Genomic DNA, 26,158 nt, shown 5'->3' with positions numbered 1-26,158 from the left:
GGGTTGGGGAGCTTTTCTCTTTTGTGGCTTTCCCTGCACACATGTTCCCTGAACATATCTCTGCACTGTCTCGTTTAATTCTTTCCAATCAGGGCCGTCTTCCTCATCTAACTTTACTCCAAAGGTTTCCTGGAATCATTTCTGAACTGAAAGCAGAGATTGCAGCTCTGCAATCTGCTTCCGGCACTTTGCGTGGTCTAGTGAGTTTTGTCTTTGCTCCGTGGTGGCAGCATGGAGTGCTCTTAACTCTGCCTTCAGGTCACTACACTGCCTCTGCAATGTCTCTACCTGCTTCTCGGTTTCTTCTCGTACCAGGACTGCACGTTGCGTGTCCTGATAGGCCTTTTCATACTGGGACTGGAAGCTGCTTAGGTGCGCCAGATAAGACTGGTGTGCCCTCTTGGCATCGTCCACCTCTCCGTCTTTTGCTGCCAACTTCCTCCTCAACTCTAAGTTCTCTCTTTCTACCTCACTTACATCGACCTTACTCATTCAATGTATGCCTTCTATCCCTTTCCGGAGCGTCCTAACGACCTCCTCTCTGCCTCGCAATTGTGCCAAGCAGGACACGATTGCCATCGGCTTGCGAGCTTTTCCTAAGCTCTCCTTGTGAATCTCGCTCAGGTTCTCCCACCAAGTATGTCCTATACTCCCGGGACCTGTTTCCTCATTGCTACAGAATTTGCTCCAAAGGGGACATCCTTTCCGTTTGAGGTACTTCCTAATTTCTTCCTCCCATATGGGACACTGTCCTACTCTACTGCTGCTGGTCGCTGCGACCGCAAATTCCTCTGGGTTCATGAGGCGCTGCATTGCCTGCATTGCCATCTTTCTTGTCCGAATGCTTCTTTTAAATTTGGAACAGGGGGACTAAGGCGGTGGTGTAATTACGGGTATGGCTTTCGCTAATTTCCGAAATACAAACTCCCGACAGTTTTGTCGGAACAAAAAATCTATCAGTATTACCTTATAGCCCTATTAGTTACGCATGCATACACACACTTCCGAATTATGAGGATTGATCAGAACTGCTTGAACACTTGTGGTTTTTCTGTTCCCAATTGGATTTCTAATTCAAATTTTTGGGTTCTCCCGGAATGGTTAAGCCACTTCTAGATCGGGTCCCGGCGGAGTCGCCAGTAATATGTTGCTAACTTTTGGTTGATTCAATTGGCTCTGTTTTATAACCTTTGCTCTCGAGTCACCAGGTATCTTTATGATACCGCCACGAGGTTCAAGTTCAAGTAATGATCAATAACTCAACACACCAATTAGTAAAATTCAAATCAAAGCACATTTATTATACACAGTAATCGCTACTCATGCACAAATTCTACGTCTAAGCTACTTCTACAACTAAAAGGCCTCTACTTAACTTCGGACTGGCCCACCAGGTCTGGGGAACAAATGGCCTTTCGTTCGGAATCTGCAACTGCGGGATTCAAAGCCGCTATGGACTGGTAGCTAGGAGCGCTTATCTCGTAGCGAGCGTTGACTTGAGACTTACTTCAGAGATACGGCAGCTTGGACCGTTCACTCTCAGGGGTTGCTTTGCTTTGCTGAGTGACCCGGTCAAGGAGAACGATTTGAACTTGGGGCTTAACTTTTATAGTCCCCAGGGGCTTCCCGCCTTTCTGGGCGGACCCTGTACCTGGTTCTAGGTGATTGGACTTTGTTCCAATCGCTTGGTTCGATTTCTCCAATACTGGAGTGGTTCCCTGATCGACGGGCAGTCTTGAGGTGTCCGTTAACCTCTTTTGTATTGGCTCCTGCTGGCACCGGGGAGTCTGGCTTAGCTTTGTTCATCTCAAATGTTGCGATTGTTCCCGGGGATTGCTTATTAGTATGTAGGTGGCTGCTACATTATTATGCAGATGGCTGCTGGTATCGATGCTGTCTGGGCTTTTTCAGAGTTGAAGACACAGTAACTTGCACCTGCTGGTTTCTGCCTGTGTTGGCTGAATTTCCCTTCAGCCTTTGCTGTTCTCCATTTTAAATTGGGACTTGGCCAACTCAGGTGGCTACAAGCCCTCTTCAGGATCCACTCTGCTCAGCCTGCATTCGAAAAGGGCTAGAAGAGGTGCCCTAAAAATAGTCTGTTCCATCCCCAACCAACCTGGCAGGAAACCACGTCCAGCAGCTCATCTACCTGCGGTCAGAAAATCAAAGTTAAACTGAATTTCGTAACCTGGAATGTACAAACCCTCGTGGATAATCAATAACAATCGACCGGAACAGGGTTGCCTGTGAATTCAGACTCTTCGACATTGACATCACTACCCTGCAAGAGACTCGAAGAGCATGCAAAAGGAGCTGAGGGATGATGTCGGTGGTTACACTTTCTTCTGGAGAGGAAACCCCAAGTATCAGCCCGGGACGCATGAAATTGGTTTCGCCATCAAGAACTAACTTGTCAACTGACTCTCTAAGCTCCTTAACGGCATCAACGACACTCCATCCAGAACTTGCCAGAGCCAGCAGGCAATGATCATGAGTGCCTCTGCTCCAACTCTTGATGCCTGTGAAGAGTCCAAAGAAAGCTTCTACTCCACCCTAGATACCATACTCTCAAACATTCGTCAGGAAGATAAGATCATTCACCTTGGAAACTTCAACGGCAGAGTAGGAAAGGACCCCAAATCTGGAAAGGAACCATCAGAAAGAAAGAAGTTGGGAATTGCAACTCCAATGGAATTCCCCTGCTTGCAAAATGCATGGAACTCCTTCTTGTCGTCACTAACACTTACACCAAACAGACAAGTTCAAGGCTTCCAGGAGATATCCACGATCAAAGCACTGGCACATGATTGTCTTCGTCATCGTCCAATCCAGAGACCAAAAAGATTCTCTCATCACCAAAGGGACTGCTGGACAGACCACCGGCTCATCCGCTCTTCTATGTGTATCAAACTGCACCAGAAACAGTGGAAGGTGAAGAAATAGCTCAGAAAAAAGATCAACGTTGAACGGCTTCAAGAGCTAAGCATGCTAGCGAACCTCCAACAATGTCCTCTCCAAAATCCCCAAAGTGTCCATTCTAATGGAGTGGAGGGAAACTGTAAAGAGCTGAAGACAACCATCATTTCAAGCTGCGAAGAAACCATCGGCTACAGGACCAGGAAACACCAAGGCTGATTCAACAAGAATAACCACACCGTCCAAGACCCCATCAGCAAGAAGAGAAAAGTTCTCCGTGCCTCGAAAAATTAACCAAGCTCATCAATTAACCAAGGCAGAGTTACAAAGAAGATCTAGGGAAATCAAGAACTAATGGTGGACTGAGAAAGCTAAGGAGTTGCAACTCTTCGCTGACAAGCATGACACTGGAGCTGCTTCAGTGACACCAAAGCAATATATGGACCCAATACCCTTGGCCTCAAACCAGTGTGGCGTAAGAACGGTATCCACTTGAGAGACAGAAAAAACATCGGCCTTCGAAGAAGAGAATTCTTCAAAGAACTCCTAAACCGTAATACACCCATAGATGAGGATGTGTTTGAGGAAATACCCAAACTCCCCATCAGTGATGATCTTGCACTCCCATCAAGCTTGGACAAAGTTGAAGCCACCATTAAACACATGAAGAATGGAAAAGCTGCAGGGGTGGACAGGATTCCACAGAAGATTGTCAAACCTGATGGAGAAAGATCAATATCATCTCCATCAGCTGTTGCTGAAAATCTGGCAGAGAAGACATTTCTGCCAATCTCAGGGCATTACCGCCATCTTCAAGAAAGGAGACAAAGCGGACTGTGGGAACTACCGAGTAATCTCCCTATTCTCCATCGCCAGGAAGATCATCGCTGGGATCCTCGCTAGCCGTCTTCCCCCAGTCTCTGAAGGAGTCTTTCCGGAAAGCCACTGTGGCTTCCTTTCAAACCGTGGAACAGCAGACATGATTTTCACTGCTCGGCAACTTCAACAGAAATGCCAGGAGCAACATCAAACATTCTACATGGTCTTCATCGATCTGGCCAAGGCTTTTGAATCTGTTAATCGGGAAGTGCTTGGAAGAACTTTCCTCTTCTTGCCGATGGGGTCTTGGACGGTGTGGTTATTCTTGTTGAATCTGTCAAAGGCCGGCTGCCCAGAGAAATTCATCAACACCCTCCCACTCCTCCACAATAAGATGTTGGTGACAGTTCTCATCGATGGAATAAGACAGAACCTTTAACGTCATGTCTGGAGTCAACATGGACTTGATTCATCGCCCCCACCCTTTTCTCCATCGCCACCAACATCCTTCACCTTATCAAGAGCAAGCTTCCCAGTGAATCATAAAATCATAGAATCCTGACAGTGTAGAAGGAGGCCATTCGTTCAGCCCATCGAGTCTGCACCAACCCTCTGAAAGAACACCCTACCTAGGCTCATGCCCTCACCCTATCCCCATTACCCCACTAAACCTTTTGGACACTAAGGGGTAATTTAGCATGGCCAATCCATCTAACCTACACATCTTGGACTTTCTACTCTCTTCCTCGTTGACATGAAGCATCAACTGTTCGCTCTCCACAGATGCTGCCAGATCTGAGTATTTCCAGCACGTTTTTGTTTTTATTTCAGATTTGCAGCATTTGCTTTTGTTTTAGAATCATAAATAAATTTCTGGATTTCCATGTTCTTCTACATCCATGTGTGTGAACTTCAGAGGTTGCTATCAGTTTCAGTGGATTAATGCTGCCAATTGCTGACAGTTTTCCCATCAAGGCGATAACAAATCTGGGCCATTGCAATTTAAGCACTGGAGCCAAGTGTATGGAGAAACAATTACTCTTTCATTGTAAGCACACATTTTGGATGAGTTATAGAAGTATTCCAGCTGAAATTATAGCAATAGAAATTGCAATTTTTTAGAATTGGGAAAAAAAAGGAAACTAGTATTTAGTGTACTAAATGTGGTAAAGATAGCAAGGAAGTACCATTCGTGCCACATAAGTTGAGAATCCAACCATCTCCCCATGAAAATCACTGGCATTACCATTTGTGACGAAAGGAGGATTTGGGGAAAATTGGATTATTTATCGTATGTCCTGTTTTTTCATGTATGGAACAATCTACCTGCACTGTACGCAGAATAGTACTTTTCACTGTACCTCGGTACACGTGACAATAAATCGAAATCAAAATTTATTGGGCAATTTAAAGGTTAAACGCTGCCTCTATGGGACTCAGGCAAAGTGTCCAGGCCTCACAGTTTGATTGGAATGCTAGGCAATAACAGTCGTCTGAGACATTGCATGTGTACCCACGAGAATGCACTTGGGAATATTTTGTTTATTAAATGGTCAACAGCAACAAAAATTTGAAAAACAACTATGTAACATGCACATATCACATTAACCCTTAAACAACATGGAAGCGTCACCATTCCATATTGGTACCAATACAAAGCTAGATCAACTCATTTTCACGATAAGAAAACCAAACACACGGTATGTGTTATCAAGTCCACAACTCTGCCATAGAAATGATCTGTGCATCAATGTGTTACTTGTTCCACGTACCACCGGAACCAAATCCTGGCATCCACAAATTCCATTGGTACTCAAGGTGAAGTTGAGCATTCTTGACGTCCAGTGTGTTTAACCCGAGGTGACGTGGAGTTACATACAGCACTCACCGCGCCAGCAATACAAGCATTGACAATCTGTGAAAGCATTTCTTTCAATGGCATTAGCAGGTAGCCATTTAGAAAAATGTAGCACATCAGGTCCAGCAGCATTTTCTTGCTTCAAACCGGATTGCCTTCCGGACTCCTAGGTCCCCCTGAGCCCGATGTTTCAGGACCCAGGTAACTTAGAAAATATTGTCCTTCTTTCCGGCTACAGAAAAGGAAAAAAACAGGAGCCTCCAGGCATCTACAACCACCAGCAGGAGAAAGCAGTAAACACCACCTGCAGCTGTGAGGCGTTTTCACAACTAACAAGGCCACTTCCTTATTAGTAATAACCTGCAGCTGTGAATCTAGAGGCTGCTCACTGTTAAGGGGAGTTAAAGTGACTGTCAGTATATGACAAAATCGGGGCTCTGTCTTGGAAGTATCTGGTAGAATGGACAGGCAGCTATTTTGCCCCTGTTAAAGTTATACACAATTTTGGAAGATGGCTTGTAGGTCCTGCAGACGCAAAGCGCCTCATCGACCCAACCCAGGGGTAACACCCCCCCACCACCCTGATCAGTCCCATTCCCTCCGGGGAGTCGCCAACCACTCACGAGCACTGGGGCAGTAGTTCCTGAGCCTCTGGGCTGCATGCCGGAGATAGAAAATGGCTACTTACATCCTCAGTCCCCCTCAGCAACCATTGCACCAGCTGCACGTTTTTAAAAAGGAGTGCCTGCCTAATCTCTCACTGGGAAACTGTTTAGTTTCCTGGAGGCCGTTACTTTGGATTTTCTTGGCACTAATGAGATGGGAATTGGTGCTATTTGGGGTCAATGATCTTCTCGCCACATTTGGGCAGGATCCGGAACCTGCCACCGGAAGCGGGCCGGTTACGTAGCGAACTGATTCACGCCAAACGCCTATCTCGATTTTGCCCTTGCTCGCTATTTAACCAGTGCTACCAGTTCCACGCTGCGCGCAATGCGGTGATTAAATCATGGCCATCACCTATAGGATGGATGGAAATCTTTTCAACCTCAACCGTTGAAACCCAAGCAAACAACAACACTGACATCGCTCGTGGAACTTCAGTATGCATGTGACATTTCCATCTCCACTCTCTCTGAAGAGAATCTCCAAGCTATGCTTGATACCTTCGCGGAAGCAGACCAAAGAATCGGTCTCAGACTTAACTCAAGAAGACTCAAGTCTTTTACCAACCTGCCCTAGGCAAGATCAGGTCTCACCCTCAGCAAGATCAAACGTGGAACGTTTCCCATATCTGGGGAGCCACCTCTCCTCTAAGGCTGACATTGATGCGGAGATCCAACATCATATCCAATCCACAAGCGACTCCTAAGGACAACATTCTTGACAACCGCAACATCTGTGTTGACACCAAGATCCTCATGTACAAGGTACTCATCCTCCCAACTCTTCTGAGAAAGTTGAACTACGTACAGACCTCACCTCAAGGCCCTGGAGAGGTACCATCAACGCTGTCTGAGACGGATTCTCTGCATCAGCTGGGGGGACAGGCGTACTAACAGCAGTGTCTTTGAAGTAGCCAAAAGCACGAGCATCGAGACCATGATCATTGGTTCTCATCAGCCACGTAAGAACCCACAGAACTCATGACCAGTAACATGAAATTTCTTAGGCAGACAATCATACTTGTTAGTGCGTATGAAGAAGGCTTAATGCCTGTCTGCCATAAACATAATCTACAATTGCTCTGTACACAGCTCAGTTGTAATTTCTGTGATGCCTCCTCCATTTTCCTAACCTTTTGGTATTGTTGTAAATTTCATGTCATTTATATAAATAAATGGCACCGAGATAGGTGTCCCACTAATTATATTTTACTCAATCCGACATAAAGTTGAAAGTTTACCGTTTAGCTCACTGAATTATTTAAACCCCTTTTGACGTTAACAACATTTTTTCCCCCTTCAGGAGAATTCTGAAAAGTGATCCTCCATATCCTCCAGAAATTGGTCCTTTGGCTAAAGATGTAATGAAGCAGCTCCTGGTTAAAGATCCTAAAAAAAGGTTGGGTTCTGGTCCAGGAGGTGCTGATGAAATTAAGTCTCACGCCTTCTTCCAGGTGGGGAAATTAAAATGTTGTTAATACTGAACTGTGGTCTTTTCGATAGATGTCAATGGAATCCTATTTATATGAAATAGGTTAGGCCAGATAAAAACATTATAACCAGGTTTAGTTATTCCATTCCATTTCAGAATATTATACCTTCTTCAGAGTGCTCACAAAACATTGTCCTAAATGTAGTGTCACTGTTGTAACATTGTTGTCCAAGACTAAGATTTTGCCTTTGGTGAAACATGGAATGGGAGGGTGTGTTCTCCAATCACTTTAAGGTGGGCCAATATGGCTTTGGAGGATTTCCTCCTTTTCACTCCGAGGAAACTGTGTCCCCTGTCTTCAGATTCAGACTGCATGGATCCCAGCTCAGCTTTTGGACTAAGTCAGCATGCTCAGTTCCCAGCAAAGGCCCCTCCCTGCCACATTGGCCAGACATTAAATTTGATCCTCTCCAGTACACTAGAGCAAGCACTTCAACCGTTCCAAGTTAAACTTAAAGATGCTGATTATGAACTCGGTACTCTACCTTCAGACATTGCTTCTTAAACCAGGAAATTGCTCTATTTTTGCAACATCACAGAGCCTCAACAGTTGTTGGTAACTAAATTCAAGTTACAGAAGTGCTGAATACACTGCTTTATTTACTCAAATTAATGATTTTTTTGTTGATCACTGACACTGTAAATTTAAGCATTTTAATTCTTCCTGAATTATGAATTAGAACTAGTGTTTATCTACTTATAATTTCTGGACTGAATTTACTGGGCAGTACGGTGGCACAAGTGGATAGCACTGTGGCTTCACAGCGCCAGGGTCCCAGGTTCGATTCTCCGCTGGGTCACTGTCTGTTCTCCCCATGTCTGCGTGGGTTTTCTCCGGGTGCTCCGGTTTCCTCCCACAGTCCAAAGACGTGCAGGTTAGGTGGATTGGCCATGGTAAATTGCCTTTAGTGACCAACAAGGTTAGATGGGGTTATTGGGTATTGGATAGGGAGAAAGTGCGGGCTTAAGTGTGTCGGTGCAGACTCAATGAGCCGAATGGCCTCCTTCTGCACTGTATGTTCTATGTCTACTACTGCATGGCAAAATTCAGATGTTCTGCTGCGTTGCAGCAGTTATTAGCCTGCAATTTTTTTTAAAACTTGCATTTATTTAGTGTCTGTCACATCCTCAGGATGTCTGAATGTACCAATGAGTTTGTTTTTGAAATATAGTTACTATTGGTTTGGAGGCAAATGTGGCAACCCATATGTGCACAGCAATGTCCATCGAGCAATGCAGTAAAGGACAAGTTTGTTTTTGTGTTGCATTGGGGACTGAATATTGGCTTGGGCACTGGGACAACTCCACCCTCTCTCAGACTGGTGCTGTGTTTTTACTTTTGCATCCACCTGGGGCTGAATTATATAATGTGCCATGGTACCAGCCCACCGTCCCACCTGGCTAAAATGTCAGGGGAGTCATCCAGGAGAGCAGCGGCTGCCGCACAGCCATTTAAAGACTGGATATGGGATTTTCCCTCCTCAGAGACCAGCAATCCCATCTCCAAGAACTGCCGATCAAAGGCATTTGGGGCTTGAGGAAAATTTCACTGATGGATCAGAACTTTGTTGGCATTTGGGAGTCAGGGGGGGATGGGGTCGGGGTTTGAAGTGGCCAAGGGGTGAGGGAACCTGAGCGGGTTCCCTGATGAGTCCAGGGATCCGGTAAAGGAGGAATTCCTCCCTCCCGTTCACTACCAGCCTGTACAGGGAACAGCCTGTGAGGCTGGCCACTTGACATAGAATCCATAGAATCCCGACAGTGCAGAAGGAGGCCAGTCGGCCCATCGTGTCTGCACCATGGGCCTCTCCCGGCACCAGCTTAACCCCAGTTGCAGCGGGATGAGGGACCTTCCAGTCCCGCCAGTGTCAACAGGGTTTCCTGTTGGTTCGCAGCCTCTGCCACCAGCAGGACCGGAAGATCCCACCAATGGGAAGAGCCAGAAAATTCCGCCCTACATTGCAGCAGCCATAAAATGCAAGATGTTGTTCATTGTTAGTAACCTTTTCCAATATATTTTTGATGTTGCCAGAAAATAAACTGGGATGAGTTATCTGCCAAAAGCATTGAAGCTCCATTTAAACCAGTTATCAGGGATGAGTTGGATGTTAGCAACTTTGCTGAAGAGTTCACAGAAATGGATCCTACATACTCACCTGCTGCACTGCCTCAGAACTCTGATAGAATCTTTCAGGTTAGCACTTTTGAAATAGTGTCAAAGCTTTTAAATGAGATTCTTTGCAGAACATTTGTTTCATCTCCTTTACACTGTTTTTTAAGGAGTTTTAAAAAATAAAACCTTGTTTCCAAACTATTCTTTTATGCAACTTCATTGATTAAATAATCCACAGGGTTTATTAAATGGACAACCGGTGCTTCAGATGCTACAAATGGAATGAACACAATCAATAGCCAAAAGACCAGCTGTAGTCTTGGAAGTAATAAGAAATAATCCAGCTGAACATGTGTCTGTGGTAGTATGCATTAGGGGTCATGTGGGACTGTGAAGCCGTGATGTCATTGGCTGACAGATCCCGGGTCCTGGTTGGCTGTTGACCTCTAGCTCCGCCCTGAAGGCGGAGTATAAGAACCTGGAGTTCTCCCCCGCAGGCCAGTCAGCTACTGAACTGCGGGGAACTAAGTCACGCTTAATAAAGCCTCATCGACTTCATCTCTATTCGTCTCTCGTGAGTCTTTGTGCGCTACAGTGTCCTATTCACAACAGAATGCTTATTATACACTGGCTTAGTAGTGGCCATTGTAAATTAAGCTAATTCTCTTCTCACATTCAATCCAGGCCATGCCCATGTTGGTAAACAGTTGTGCTCTTCATTCCCTTCCCTTTCTTTACCTTCATAGCTTTCTTTTTCTCTTTCCCTTCTCTTACTTTCTTCCCTTTCTCTCTCCCCTGCATTTCCTTTCTTCTCTGCCCTCGGATGGTGATGTCTAGCACGAGGGGACATAGCTTTAAATTGAGGGGAGATAGATATAGGACAGATGTCAGAGGTAGGTTCTTTACTCAGAGAGTAGTAAGGGCGTGAAATGCCCTGCCTGCAACAGTAGTGCACTCGCCAACACTAAGGGCATTCAAATGGTCATTGGATAGACATATGGACGATAAGGGAATAGTGTAGATGGGCTTTAGAGTGGTTTCCCAGGTCGGCGCAACTTCAAGGGCGGAAGGGCCTGTACTGCGCTGTAATGTTCTATGTTCTCTGTCTCTTCCCTGAGTCTCCCCCTCACTTACATCTACTTCCCTCCTTGCCCTAGTCCTCTCCACCTTTCCTCTCTCTCTCATTCTCTTTCCTCTCTCTCATTCTCTTTCCTCTCTGTCGTCCTCTTTCTTCCACTTTCCTCTCTTTCCTTAACTCCTCTCTCCCTTCCCACTTTCTTCTCTCTTCCCACTTCTCCCCTCCCATTCTCCCACTTTCCTCTCCCACTTTTTCCTCTCTCTCTCCCTGTCTCTTTTCCCCCCTCTACTTTCCCCATTTGTCCTCTCCCACTTCCCTCTCTCCTGCACTTGCCTCCCTCTCCTGCACTTGCCTCCCTCTCCTGCATTTGGCTCCCTCACCTGCACTTTCTTCTCACTCCTGAAGTTTCCTCTCTCTCCCGCACTTTCCTCTCTCTCCCGCACTTTCCTCTCTTAATCGCACTTTCTTCTCTCTCCTGCATTTTCCTCTCTCTCCCATACTTCCTTCTCTCTCCCGCACTTTCTTCTCTCTCCCGCACTTTCCTCTCTCTCCCACACTTTCCTCTCTTTCCCGCACTTTCCTCTCTTTATCGCTTTCTTCTCTCTCATGCATTTTCCTCTCTCTCCCATACTTCCTTCTTTCTCCCGCACTTTCTTCTCTCTCCCGCACTTTCTTCTCTCCCCCGCACTTTCTTCTCTCTCCCCACTTGCTTCTCTTTCCCACACTTTTCCTCTCTCTCTCCTGCAATTTCTTCTCTCTCCCACACTTTCTCTCTCTCCCCCACCTTTACTCAGTGGGCTAGACAGCTGGTTTGTGATGCAGAACAAGGCCAGCAGCACGGGTTCAATTCCCGTACCAGATTACCCGAACAGGTGCCGGAATGTGGTGACTAGGGGCTTTTCACAGTAACTTCATACTTGTGACAATAAAAGGTTATTATTGTCATGTGAGAGTACCTTTAAGAAATGGATGTTTAATCAATGTACCTTTAAGAAATGGAGCTGATCACATTACTGAAGTGATGTCAGAGGGTGGGGGGAGCTGAGCTCAGTTCTGCTTTTTTGAGTTTCAGTTTGAGAAGGCAGCTGGGAGTGTCTGTGTGTTTTGCTGAGAGCTGCAGGAAGAAACACAGAGCTGGTCTGTTGATTTCTGAAATCCAAAGACTATAAATATATTGAATGTAACCAAATGTGTTCTTATTTTTGAAGGTTTGAAGTCTTTTGGATGTTTATAGGAACAGTTTGAAGGATTATTTTGTGTTGTAGTCTTTTGGGGTTATCTCTGAAGTAATGGGTGTTAAGATATTCAATGTTTGTTTTTAAAAGGTTAACTTGAGTTCATAGAATAAACATTGTTTTGTTTTACAAACCATTTGTCCATTCCTGCTGTATCACACCTGGAGAGTACGCCGTGTGCTTCCCATACCACAATCTATTAAAAGTTGTGGGTCGGTTGAACTCCATGAAACACTTTAGGGCTCTGTAAACCCGGACCCATAACAAAGACAATGAGGGGTGAGCATATTGTGGTTGCTTTTCAGGTGTGATATTTTAGTTTAAGTGGGGAGTGTGTTGTGGACAATGGCTCTTTCAGAGGCTCAGAAGTTTTTAGGGGTGGACACGGTAACACGCAATACCTTCTGGACAGAGACTAAAAGCAGACTCTTAGATTTGGCATTGCAGTTAACATTGCCTGGCAAAACGCGAAAAGATGAGGTAGTTACCGCGGTAGCTGAGCATTTAATTTTGCTTGAGATACATTCTGACTCATGAGAAATGGCAAAGCTCCAGTTGCAGATTAAGCAATTTGAACATGAAAATGAATTAAAGCAGCTTGAATATGCAATGAGAGAAAAATAAAAGGAGCGAAAAGAAAGAAACAAAGATAGAGATAGAGAGGAAAAAGAAAAGGAGAGATAAGAAAGAAACAAAGAAAGAGATAGAGAGGAAAGGGAAAAAGAGAGAGAGTTTGAATTTCATAAAATGGCTATGAAACATGAAAATCAGTTAAAATTGGCAGACGCAAAGGGAAACATACAGTTGGATGAGATTGGTGAGGATAGTAAGACAGAGCGTCATAGTCGAAGACGTGGTGGGGATCTATTTAAATATCTCCATGCATTGCCAAGGTTTGACGAGAAGGAGGTAGAAGCCTTTTTCATTTCATTTGAGAAGGTAGCTAAACAAATGAAATGGCCACAGGACATGTGGGTATTACTGATTCAAACAAAGCTGGTAGATAGAGCTAGTGAAGTGTTTGCATCACTACCGGAGGAGTACCTGGAACATATGAGGAGATGAAAAAATCCATCTTAGGTGCATATGAGCTAGTGCCTGAAGCTTTCAGACAAAGGTTTAGAAATTTAAGGAAAGAATTTGGTCAACATACATGGAGTTTGAAAGGCTCAAACAGAGTAATTTTGATAGGTGGATAAGGGCTTGAAAATAGACCAAACGTATGAAGCGCTCAGAGAAATTATACTTTTGGAGGAGTTTAAAAATTCAATTCCTCATGTAGTGAGAACTCGTGTGGAAGAGCAGGGGGTTAAAACTGTGAGATTAGCAGCAGAAATGGCAGATGATTATGAATTAGTTGATAAATCAAGGCTTGGTTTCCGACATCAGTTTCAGCCGGTGAGGGATAGAAACTGGAGACATGAGAAATACTCAAGTGGTAACGGTAAAGGTGATCTGATGGGAGATAATAGAGAGTGTACCTCAGATTAAAAAAGAAATCCAGGAGGGTGGAAGAGAAAGGAAAAGTTTCAAATGTTTTCACTGTAATAAACTAGGTGATGTAAAGTCACAGTGTTGGTGGTTGAAGAAAAGCACTGGGAAGGCTGATGTGGTAAAACAGGATAAGACAGTGACGTTTGTTAGAGTGTAAAGGAAAGCCCAAGAGAAGTGAAGGAAGTGCAAACGATTGTACAGCCTGTTCAAGAAGTAATTGATAAGATGGTGCCAGATGTCTTCAAAGAATTTACCTGTGTGGGTAAAGTTTACTCATGTGTATCAGGAGGAGCAGGTAAAGAAGTCACAATTTTAAGAGATACAGGAGCTAGCCAATCTTTAATGGTAAGAGATTAGGAATTATGTAGTTTGGGAAGAATGTTGCCAGAAAAGGTGGTAATATGTGGAATTCAGGGTAAGAGGAGTAGCGTTCCATTATATAAGGTAAGGTTGGAAAGTCCAGTGAAGAGTGGTAAAGTGGTAGTAGGAGTAATAGAGAAACTATCTTGTCCAGGAATACAGTTTATCTTGGGTATTGATATAGCTGGATCGCAGGTGGAAGTGACCCCTACTGTGGTTGATAAGCCAGTGGAAAATCAGACAACTGAAGTGTTGAAGGACGAATATCCTGGAATTTTTCCGGATTGTGTAGTAACAAGGTCGCAAAGTCACAGGTTAAGGCAAGAGGAGAAATCAAAGAGTGAAGATAAAGTTGAAGTGCAATTATCAGAAACGACTTTTGATCAGATGGTTGAAAAAGAACAAGAACAGGTGGAGGATGAGGTAGATATTTTTAGTTCTGGAACATTTGCGGAGTTACAACAGAAAGATGTAGAAATAAAACGGATGTATCAGAAAGCATATACGGAAGAGGAATCTGAGTGTATACCAGAGTGTTATTACCATAAAAGTGATGTCTTGATGAGAAAATGGAGACCTGTACATATGCAGGCAGATGAAAAGTGGGCAGAAGTTCATCAAGTAGTATTGCCAGTAGGGTATAGAAAGGAGCGAGTGGCACATGAGATACCAGTGGGAGGTCATTTGGGGATAAGGAAAACTCAAGCTAAAATCCAGAAACATTTTTATTGGCCTGGACTACATAAAGATGTAGTTAAATTTTGTCAATCATGTCACACATGTCAAGTGATAGGGAAACCTCAAGCAGTGATAAAACCAGTGCCCTTAATACCCATCCCAGCATTTGAGGAACCTTTTACAAGGGTCCTAATTGATTGTGTAGGACCGCTTCCTAAAACAAAAAGTGGGAATCAATATCTTTTGACTATAATGAATGTGTCTACTAGGTTTCCAGAGGCCATTCCAGTACGTAATATTACAGCTAAAAAGATTGTGGAGGAGTTTCTTAAATTCTTTACTAGATATGGACTACCCACATAAATTCAATCAGATCAAGGATCAAATTTTACCTGAAAGTTATTCAAAGAAGTTATGGATAGTTTAGGAATAAAATAATTTAAATCAACTGCGTACCATCCAGAATCACAGGGAGCGTTAGAAAGGTGGCATCAGACATTAAAGACAATGTTGAGGGCTTATTGTCAAGATTATCCAGAGGATTGGGATAAAGGAATTCCATTCGTACTGTTTGCAATTAGGGATGCACCTAATGAGTCAACCAAATTTAGTCCTTTTGAACTAATTTTTGGTCATGAGGTAAGAGGACCACTTAAATTGATTTTTTTTAAATTTGGTGGGTGAGAAATCGGAAGTTACACTATTGGATTACGTGTCAAATTTTAGGGAACGATTAAATAGAGCAGGTGAATTGGCTAGACAACATTTGAAAGTTGAACAAAATGTGATGAAACGGGTTGCAGACGAGAACTCCAAAGTTCGTAGTTTTGCCAGTGGAGATAAAGTTTTAGTGTTGTTACCAGTGGAAGGTGAACCTTTAAAAGCTAGGTTTTGTGGACCGTATCAGATTGAAAGGAAATTAAGTGAGGTGAATTATGTGGTAAAAACATCAGATAGAAGGAAGACTCACCGAGTGTGTCATGTGAATATGCTTAAAAGGTACTTTGAAACGGAAGGAGTGAAAAAGGAGGTTTTAATGATTTTAACTCAAGTGACGAACCAAATCCAGATGACTTTGAATTTGACATACCTCAAATTAAATTGGAAAATGAGGATGTTCTTAAAAATTGGGATGAATTGTTAAGTTAGCTTCCAGAGGAAAAATGAACTGACCTAAAAGAGTTATTGATATCACATGGGCAAGTTTGTAGAGATAAATTGGGAAGTACTAAAATGGCTATACATGATGTAGATGTGGGAAATGCTGTTCCTATCAAACAACATCCATATAGACTTAACCCTTTAAAATTGGCACAGGTTAACAAAGAGATTGAGAGTATGCTTAAAAATGGCATAATTGAAGTGGGTTGCAGCCAATGGAGCTCACCCAGAGTGATGGTACCTAAACCAGAGGGTACCCAACGGTTGTGTGTGGACTATAGAAAGGTGAATGCAGTTACAAGAACGGACTCTTATCCTATTACACGTTTGGAGGATTGCGATGAGAAAGTGGGACAATCCGCTTTTATTTCCGAATTGGATTTACTTAAAGGTTACTGGCAGGTACCTTTATCCGAAAGAGCAAAGGAGATTTCAGCTTTTGTGACTCCAGATAGTATATACCAATTCAAAGTTATGCTATTTGGCATGGAAAACGCCCCAGCCACATTTCAACGGTTAACTAATACAATCGTTTCAAGATTACCCAATTGTGCGGTATATATAGACGTTCTGGTAGTTTTCAGCCAGACATGGAAAGAACATTTAAAACATCTTATTGAGTTATTCGATCGACTTCAGAAGGCGGGTTTGGTGATAAACCTAGCCAAAAGTGAATTTGGAAAAGCCCAAGCCACTTTCCTTGAGGAGTTTTCGATACCCTCAAGACGAAGGGAAATAATGCAATTTCTTGTCATGAGTGGATTTGATCGAACATTTGTGTAAAAGTTTTGTAGCATGATCGCTCCACTGATGGACTTGCTGAAGAAACATCGAAAATGTCAATGGACAGCGGAGTTTCAACATGCATTTGACTGCCTGAAAGCTGTGGTAACTGATGCCCCTGTATTGGAGAATTGCAAGGGACTCTGTGATCAGGTTGAACTGAAGTATCTAATGTTAAAGAGAAATGCCGAGGCGTAGAGGAATGGATGGATCGTGCAGAGACTTTCTTGTTCAAAGAGACTGTCAATCGAGAAGGATTTCGGTTGGAGGAAGAAGAACGGGGGGGGGGGGGGGAATGGACTATATTATTATACCTGTTTGCGTGTGTTATTTGTTTTGAACCGGTAAAGTGTTTATACTGTGTGCATTTCTTAATTGATGGTGCAAAGGTGAAAAATGAAACCATCTTGAAGTTGATGGGGTTTTTTTCTTGGGGGAGGTGTCATGTGAGAGTACCTTTAAGAAATGGATGTTTAAGCTATGTACCTTTAAGAAATGGAGCTGATCATATTACTGAAGTGATGTCAGAGGGTGGGGGGAGCTGATCTCACTTCTGCTTTTTTGAGTTTCAGTTTGAGAAGGCAGCTGGGGGTGTCTGTGTGTTTTGCTGAGAGCTGCAGGAAGAAACACAGAGCTGGTCTGTTGATTTCTGAAATCCAAAGACTATAAATATATGAATAACCAAATGTGTTATTATTTTTGAAGGTTTGAAGTCTTTTGGATGTTTAAAGGAACGGTTTGAAGGATTATTTAGTGTTGTAGTCTTTTGGGGTTATCTTTGAAGAAATGGGTGTTAAGATATTCAATGTTAGTTTTTAAAAGGTTAACTTGAGTTCATAGAATAAACATTGTTTTGTTTTTAAAACCATTTGTCCAATCCTGCTGTATCACACCACAACCTATTAAACGTTGTGGGTCGGTTGAACTCCATGAAACACTTTAGGGTTCTATAAACCCGGACCCATAACATTATTATTATTTCTTCTCTCTCCCACACTTTCTCTCCTATACTTATCTCTCTCCCCTTCCTTCTTTGTCTTCCTTCCCTCTTTCTGTCCTTCCTTCTTTCTCCTCTTTTTCTTTCTTTTCCAGCCCCTCTCCCTTCCGCTCCCCACCTCTCCACACTTTCCTCCTGCTCCTTTCCCTTCTCCGGTCCTCCTCTCTCTCCCTCCCTCTCTCTCACTTCTTCTCTCTCTCCTCCCTCTTTCTTCACCGTATCTTCCTCTCCTCCACCCTCTCCTCTTCCCTTGTTTCCCCCTGCCCTTCAATGTTTTGTGTTTGTTTTCCATGCAATACTTCTAATTCATCCTCTCATCAGGGCTATCGTTCTAGTTTTAAAATGCCCTCTCCAAACCTAGCTTGAAGAATAGAATTATAATTGTGCTGCTGCCTGATTTACCACAGCTAACATAAAAATGCCATGAAATTTTCATGAGCTCACCATTGTGGTTTCGTAAATTCCCAGTAACAATTATTGTGAGCAATGATAAACCTCAGAGATTATAAAAACATCTAATAGAATTTTTTTAATGTAAAACCAGAGGTTTAAGAAAAATAAAAAGGATACACAGGCAAAAGTTACTATTTCACTGCTTTTACAGGTGGCATCTTGAAAAGTGATATTAGCTACGGAGGGGAAATGATCATATTTAGCACTGTTGACAACATAGCTTCTTGTGAACAGCAGCAGTAAATTGTGGTCTGACGTGTTTACACCCAGAAAATAGGTTGGAATGAAAAATACCTTTGGGGCCTTGACCTTGTTAGTGGGTGTAAAACTCCCAGTGTGATAATTACAGAGCAGGTTTATGCCAAATCACTCGAATGTGGGGGAGCTTCAGCCAGTGATGCATGAATGCTGGAAACAAGTGGATGAGCAAAAATGCTTGACTTTTTCTGGAACAAGATTATGAGGACCTCATTTTGAAAGTCATGAATCAAAGAGTGCAGCCTACTTCTATCACTCTATGTTACTAAAATGAGAGCTGGTTTAGTTTGTATTTTGTTAACAATTGATAGTCTGTAGCTGTCTCTTTTGTGGACAGTTTTTGATTTATGGATACTTTATGTTGTAGGGTGTTGATTACAGTTCTGTAGGTCTGAAGAAATCGTTGTGGCCATACATAGGTTAACCATAATCCTTTATTGAGTCTTGGAACTATTTACAAATATAGGGCACGGTTTAACAGGAAAAGTTCTAAATGCTGCATCGGACACAACTTCCTGGGTGCTTTCCAAAGTCCGAACCGGCGAGACCTCGGGCCGTATTTTACAGCACTTAGTGCTGGAAATGATCCCCCACGAGCTTCAAAGCGGAATGGTTGTCACGCCAGCTGATTCACCTGGACTGCGCCCAGCAGCTACCTGCTAACAAGAGGAGCTCACTCCAAACACACTCCAGTCAGCACACAGCCAGGCCACCATGGTGACCTGCTCCTCACTTCAGGAATGCCGATCTGGCCAGGCTGCTGGTCGCTGAGGAGGCGAGGCGGGACACCCTGTTCCCCCGAGGGGGTCGGAGGACTAGTCATGGCCACAGATACCTCCTGGGAAGCAGTAGCAGCAGCCACCAGTTTGGGCAGCCTGACCATGAGGCCCAACATCCAGAGCAGGAAGAAGACAAATGACCTCCACCGGGCTGTAATGGTAAGTTAACACCGGTGCCCTGGGATCGGCCCTGAATGACACTATCCTGATCTTTGCCATAACCCCCCCCAACAAGTTGGTGACTGGCTCCTCGTAAGCACCCCCCGGCATATCACCACGCCTGTGCCCCAGCACGAACTGGCAACCACCAGCACAACCCCTCCATGCCCAGGAATGGTGCCCATACATGCCACCTGTCATAAACCCCCCTCCTCCATGCATTAGGCATGCAGCACACGGTGCCCTTTCCGTCCCACCTGAGCCTAGTCAGATGCTGAGCCTCTGGACAAGGCTATTCTGGAGCTGATACAGACGCCGTGGCCATGAGGATGTCAGCGAGACTCTGGCGAGTGCATAACCGATTGGAGGAGTCTGAAAGGCTACGAGCACAGGAAATTATGCCGCCGATGCATGGCACCGAGGCCAACATTGCTCGGGAAGCGACTGCAGTGGAAAGCCTGGAACATGAGGTCAACGTGTTGAGTGGGGTGTCCAAGGCTCAGTCTGTGACAGCCAGGTTGAGGGCCTCGACATCCAACCCGAGTCTCTGAGGGACGTGTCCCAGACACAGGTGGGCATTGCCGAGGCACTCCAGAGTGTGGCCCAGTCACTGAGGAACATCGCCGAGGGCATCAACACCATGGTGCAGACAACAGGGAGGTGCCAGGAAAAGCAGGGCCGGATGACGCAGAAGCTTCTAGAGCTTACTCCTGCTGCCTCTCCCATGGAGACCGCAAGGGCCCTACAGACACTGTCCAGGAGGAGGGAGACTAGAGTCACGGTGTCTTCCATCAGGGAGATGACAATGGTCTCCACCTCACCCAAATCCTACCCCTCCTGACACCAGCGTGTCTCAGGGTCAGCGAGCAGAAGAGGGTGGCAAGGCTGTGCCAGTGCCACCGGTAAGTCGGCCAGGAACCTCCAGCTCCAGACCCGCTACAGGGCGCCCACCAGGGGCATCAAAGGCCACAGTGCGTGAAAGCAGCAAGCTGCCCCCACCTCCGACGTGCATCCTGGGGACACATCTAGATGTTGCGGCAGAGCACAGAAGCTTAAGAAGATTGAGGATCAATGAGTGGGCACGGGTAGTGGGGGCGCGGGGGGTGGTACCCCCATCTGTAGCTCGGGACAATGAGGGTTTTGAATGTTCACAATTAAAACATGTTACACCTGATACATGGTAAGCATCTTTCAGGTTATTCCTCTCAGCGTGCAGGTGATGGGTGTGAGTGTGCTGTTAGCAGAAAAACAGGTGTCAGACAATGGCATAGACTGAGGAGCATCTGAGCTTGCCTCACAGCAGGTTATCATCACTCTCCTGCCTTGTATAATGACCTGCTGACAGTGCCGACACAGGCCCATCACCCTGGGGTAACGTTACTCAAACCCTGGGAGGGTGGAACAGGGTAATCTGGGAGGGTGGGGGGCATGTGTGGGAGAGTCGGGGAATGGGGTGGAGGAGGGGGCAAATAGGTGGCAGGGATGGGGGTGAAGGTGGTCAATTGGGAGGGGTGAATGGGGAGAGTTGGGGGAGGAAGGAAGGATCGGATGGAAAGGAGGGATAGGGGAAGGAGGCATGGAGAGAAAGGAAAGCTGGGGATAGGAGGATTGGGGAGAAGGGGGCGGGGGAGAGGGTCAGCTGACAGACAAAGCCTCATCCTATGAGAAGCAGACAAGGGCCTTCTGGGCAAACCGGACCCTTGCCACTGCCTATCCTCGTTCCTCCGCAAGCTCCTGTACGTCCTCCCCGGGCTCGTCCTCCAGCCCCTCATGGTCCCACCCTTCCTCAGACGAGGCCACTTGTCCCTCCTTCTTATTCTCTAGCATGTCGCCTTGCTGCTGTGCCAGGTTGTGGAGGGCGCAACAGACCAACATGAAGTGGGAGGCCCTCTGTGGGATGTGCACCACCAGGGTGGTCCAGGCGTCTGAACCACAATTTGAGCAGCCTGATATACTACTCAGTGACAGCACGGTTCGCAATATTGGGCCTTATATCGGCTCTCCATATCGTTTTCTGGCCTCTGCACTGGCATCATCAGTCAGGACCTCAGTGGATACCCCTTATCCTCCAATAGCCAACCTGTCATCCTCAGGTGGTCCTTGAAGACGCCGGGGACCTCCAAGTGTCCCAGGATGTAGCTGTCGTGCTCGCTCCCTGGCAAATGTGCACATACATGCATGATCTGCAGGCAGTGGTTGCACACGAGTTGAACAGTCAGGGAGTGGACCACTTTTTGTTGCCCAGAGGCCCCAGTGCGCCAAGGCGACATGCATGTCATCAATTACCCTCAGGGCCCTGGGCAGCCCGGTGATGGCAGAGAGTCCTGCAGCCTGGGCATTTTCTGCGGGGTGCCAAGTCCGCAAGGTCATGGCACAGGTGTCGCACCATCTCCTTGTTGAGGCGGAGCCTCCTGCGGCACATACTGTTCGGTTTTTCCTCAAACCATCAGCGGCGCCTGTACACCTTGGGCCTCACCAGCGTCCCCCTCAGTGCCCCTCCCCAGCCTGATGGGCGTCCGGGTCTGCAGGGTGTGCCAACAGTCCGCTGCACTTGGGATGCCGCCTCAAGCCTGCATCGAAGCTGCTGCCACCTTCTCTGGTGTCTGGCTGCCTGGGCTGCCACCAGCATCACAAGGGCTAAAGCTCCAGGGTCAACATCACCACCCATATTGTTATATCTGTATGGAATAGGATAAGGTGAGAGATCAACAATAAGTTAGGGCTTCTACCCCAGGACGCTCAAACCCCCCAAGCCTCACCCACCCTTACGTGTCCTGCCTTTTCTCAGAGTGCCATCCAGCGAGCCAGGGTGCTCCGGTTTCTTCCCACAGTCCAAAGACGTGCAGGTTAGGTGGATTGGCCATGCTAAATTGCCCTTAGTGTCCAAAAAGGTTAGGAGGGGTTATTGGGTTCCGGGGATAGGGTGGAAGTGAAGGCTTAAGTGGGTTAGTGTAGACTCGATGGGCCGAATGGTCTCCTTCTGCACTGTATGTTCTATGTTCTAAAATACACAGTACATTAAGCCATAATCCAGTTTGTACTATTTTCTCCCTTTTATTCCCTCCGCTCCACCCCTTCTCTCCACCATCGCCTCACCTTCCCCACATAAACCGCCCTGTAATAATGCAGCAGGTTCAGGCCACCAACCTCCCTTTCTGTCTCTGCCTCTGCAGCAGAGCCCTCTTCACCCTGGGCACCTTCCCTGCCCATATGCCCATATAAACTCCGAAATCTGTACCTCCTCCTTCCGGAAGAAGGCCTTAGGAAGAAAGATCGGGAGGGTCTGAAAAATAACCACAGGTCTCCTCCAGCTCCTTAGCCGGGTCCTTCACTGTCTTTTGCCGGGTCTGATAGCCAGTTGACATGCCAATCCAGGAGTGAATCTCTTCTACACAATCCGCTCTACCTTTCTGCCAGAGCTGCCATGTTTCCGACCGCTCACTCCATGGCCGCCACCGGAAGTCCAGCTCTTGGGTGTTTGATTGTTGGCTGCTGCCTCTGTGGTGTTGACACCCCCAGGGTTCAGGCAAAGTATCCAAGCCTCACAGTTTGATTGGAATGTAATAAAATCCACATAAAAGTGCTCACATAACTAACAATGCCAATTCCTTATTAGCAATAGCCTTCAGCTGTGTAGCCAGAGGCTGCTCACAGTTAGAGGGAGTTAAAGCGACCTTCTACATATAAGCACACACAGGGCTTTGTCCTGGAAATGTTTGGTGTGACAGACCAGTCAGCAGCTCTGGCAGAAAGGTAGAGAGGATTGTGTGGGGGAAGAGATTCACTCCTGGATTGGCATGTCAACTGGCTATCAGACCCGCAAAAGACAGTGAAGGACCTGGCTAAGGAGCTGGAGGAGACCTGTGGTTATTTTTCAGACTCTCCCAATCTTTCTCCCTAAGGCCTTCTTCCAGAGGGAAGAGGTGCCCCTGTTATGGGTATACACAATTTGGGGGATGGCCTGTAGGACCAGCAGGGAGCTGGCTGGTTAGATTGCAGAGCAATTGCCGCCTGGCTCGAATCCCAATTTTGGTCCCTCCCATGATTTAACCAGCACGCACAGATCCATGCCGGTTGCAACGCAGCCATGAAATTCCGCTCATAGGTGAAAGGTACAAGCTACCGCACTACCAGAAGGAGGTGGAGGCTTTAGAGAGTGTACAGAAAAGGTTTACCAGGATGTTGCCTGGTACGGAGGGTATTAGCTATGAGGAGAGATTGAATAAATTGGGATTGTTCGCCCAAGAGAGACAGAGGCTGAGGGGTGACCTGATAGAAGTTTATAAAATTATTAGGGGAAGAGATAGGATGAACAGTTGGAGGCTTTTTCCCAGGGTGAAAATGACAATTACAAGGGGGCACAAGATCAAGGTGAGGGGGGGAAAGGTTCAGTGGAGATGTGTGGGGTGTTGGTGGCCTGGAATGCACTGCCAAGTGAGGTGGTTGAGGCAGATATGTTAGCAACCTTTAAGATTTATCTGGATAAGCGCATGAACAGACGGGGTATAGAAGGATACGGGCGGTTGGTCTAGATAGGACACGTGATCGGTGCAGGCTTTGAGGACCGAAGCGCCTGTTCTTGTGCTGTTTTGTTCTTTGTTCTTGTTCTAGGAGCTGTCTCCACACTTGCTGGTATACATGACTCTGTCCAACATCAGACTGACCCTGGGTGTAGATCATAAGACATAGGAGCAGAATTAGGCCACTCGGCCCATCGAGTCTGCTCCGCCATTCAATCATGGCTGATATTTTCTCATCCCCATTCTCCTGCCTTCTCCCCATAACCCCGATCCCTTTATTAATCATGTGCTCTCTTACATCATTGTCTGGGTGAAACTGTACTCAGTCCCGCATTAACTCTATATGTGTCAGACTCTTACACTACACTTTATCAGTATAAATGTTTGTTGATGTCAAATAGCTTCAGTTGACTTCAGTATATTCCTGTGTTCCAATGACGCAGTAGGAAAAACGACACAATGACCCACATTTAAATAAATAATGAAGTCACTTGTGGTGAATGTATTTCACCTAATGCATGAGCTGTCTGTATAATGATGTGACCCATGACCTGGAAGTGATGATACAGACTACTTCCAGGTACTGTACTGGAACCCCGGTGGGCTCCGCCTCTGGCTCCGCCCTCACCGGGACCATATATAGTCCGGACACCTGTGGGTGGCACTCATTTGGACAGCCGACTCTGGCAGGCGGGTTCATGGACATTAAAGCCTAATGTTCGCTCGTTCTCACGGTCTCACAGTGAATTGACGGTATAACAATTTAATATCCATGAACTCGCCTGCCAGAGTCGGCTGTACAAATGAGTGCCACGACTACACGACTGGCCACCCTCGGCTACGTCATGGAGAACGGAGTCCTAGGGCCCGACCCCGACCGTTTGCGCCCCTCACGGAACTCCCTCCTCCCCACAGCCTCAAGGCCCTCAAACGATGCCTGGGGCTGTTCTCCTACTAGGCCCAGTGGGTCCCCAACTATGCGGACAAAGCCCGCCCACTTATTCAAACCACCACTTTTCCCCTGACGGCTGAGGCCCGCTCGAACTTCAGCCGCATCAAGGCCGACTTCACCAAGGCCGCTATGCATGCGGTGGACGAGTCCGTCCCCTTTCAGGTAGAGAGCGATGCGTCAGACGTCGCATTGGCCGTCACACTCAACCAGGCAAGCAGGCCTGTAGCATTCTTCTCTAGGACCCTCCACGCTTCCGAAATCCGACACTTCTCGGTCGAGAAGGCAGCACAAGCCACAGTGGAAGCCGTGCGGCACTTGAGGCACTACCTAGCCGGTAGGAGGTTCACCCTCATCACCGACCAGCGGTCGGTCGCCTTCATGTTTGACAACGCACAACGGGGCAAAATAAAAATGACAAAATCCTGAGGTGGAGGATCGAACTCTCCACCTACAATTACGATATCAAATATCAAGTATCGTCCTGGGAAGCTCAACGAGCCCCCAGATGCCCTGTCCCCGCGGCACATGCACCAGCGCGCAAGATGACCGACTTGGGGCTATCCACGATGACCTCTGCCACCCGGGGGTCACCCGGCTTACCTTATTAAGGCCCGCAATCTGTGAAAATGACCACTGGCTGCTGTCAACCTTTGAGGGTGAGAGCTGAGGTGGTGATTTAACCTAAGGATAAGGTGCAGCACGGTAGCAGTGATTAGCACAGTTGCTTCACAGTTCCAGGGTCCCAGGTTCAATTCCTGGCTTGGGTCACTGTCTGTGCGGAGTCTGCACATTCTCCCCGTGGGTTTCCTTCGGGTGCTCCGGTTTCCTCCCACAGTCCAAAGATGTGCAAGTTAGGTGGATTGGCCATGACAAATTGCCCTTTGTGTGTAAATAGGTTAGGTGGAGTTATTGGGTTACGGGGATCGGGTGGAGGCATGGGCGTGGGTGCTCTTTTCAAGACCCGGTGCAGACTCGATGGGCCGAATGGCCTCCTTCTGCACTGTAAATTCTATGATTCTATGATCACCACACCTAAGGTGAGGGTCAAGGTTGAGACGGTGTTCATGAGTAACCTCAGCCAGTACGTGATACGGGCATATATAATATGTATAGGCAACATATTATTGAAACTTGCTGATGACACAAAAGTAGGAGGTTCGTCAAACAGGGCGAAGGAACTGTGAAAGACTTCAGCAGAAATTGACTAATAGAATGGGGAGACAGCTGCAGCGTGAGGCAATACAGTTTGGAAAGAAATAGGAGTGAAAACTCAAAGGAAAGGTGCTGACTAATGTGGAAGGAGAGAGAAATGCAGAACTTCAAATACATTATTTTGCACATAGTGCCAGCAGATAAAACCACTAAAGAAAAACTTGAGTATTTTGAGA

General features: G+C 46.1%; 1 protein-coding gene across 2 annotated transcripts in view; it reads left to right on the top strand.

Moving 5' to 3' along the window:
• LOC140405517 (ribosomal protein S6 kinase alpha-5) overlaps positions 1 to 26,158 on the top strand; it is a 365,875-nt gene that overhangs the window by 232,830 nt on the left and 106,887 nt on the right. For both annotated transcript variants that reach the window (XM_072494073.1, XM_072494063.1), the window contains 2 exons: positions 7,562 to 7,712; positions 9,783 to 9,944. In XM_072494073.1, the coding sequence (XP_072350174.1) occupies positions 7,562 to 7,712; positions 9,783 to 9,944 (313 nt within the window). The remainder of the gene's footprint in view (positions 1 to 7,561; positions 7,713 to 9,782; positions 9,945 to 26,158) is intronic.

Source organism: Scyliorhinus torazame, chromosome 2 (assembly GCF_047496885.1).
Source record: "Scyliorhinus torazame isolate Kashiwa2021f chromosome 2, sScyTor2.1, whole genome shotgun sequence".
NCBI lineage: Eukaryota > Metazoa > Chordata > Chondrichthyes > Carcharhiniformes > Scyliorhinidae > Scyliorhinus > Scyliorhinus torazame.
This window is presented reverse-complemented; position numbering and strand designations above follow the sequence as displayed.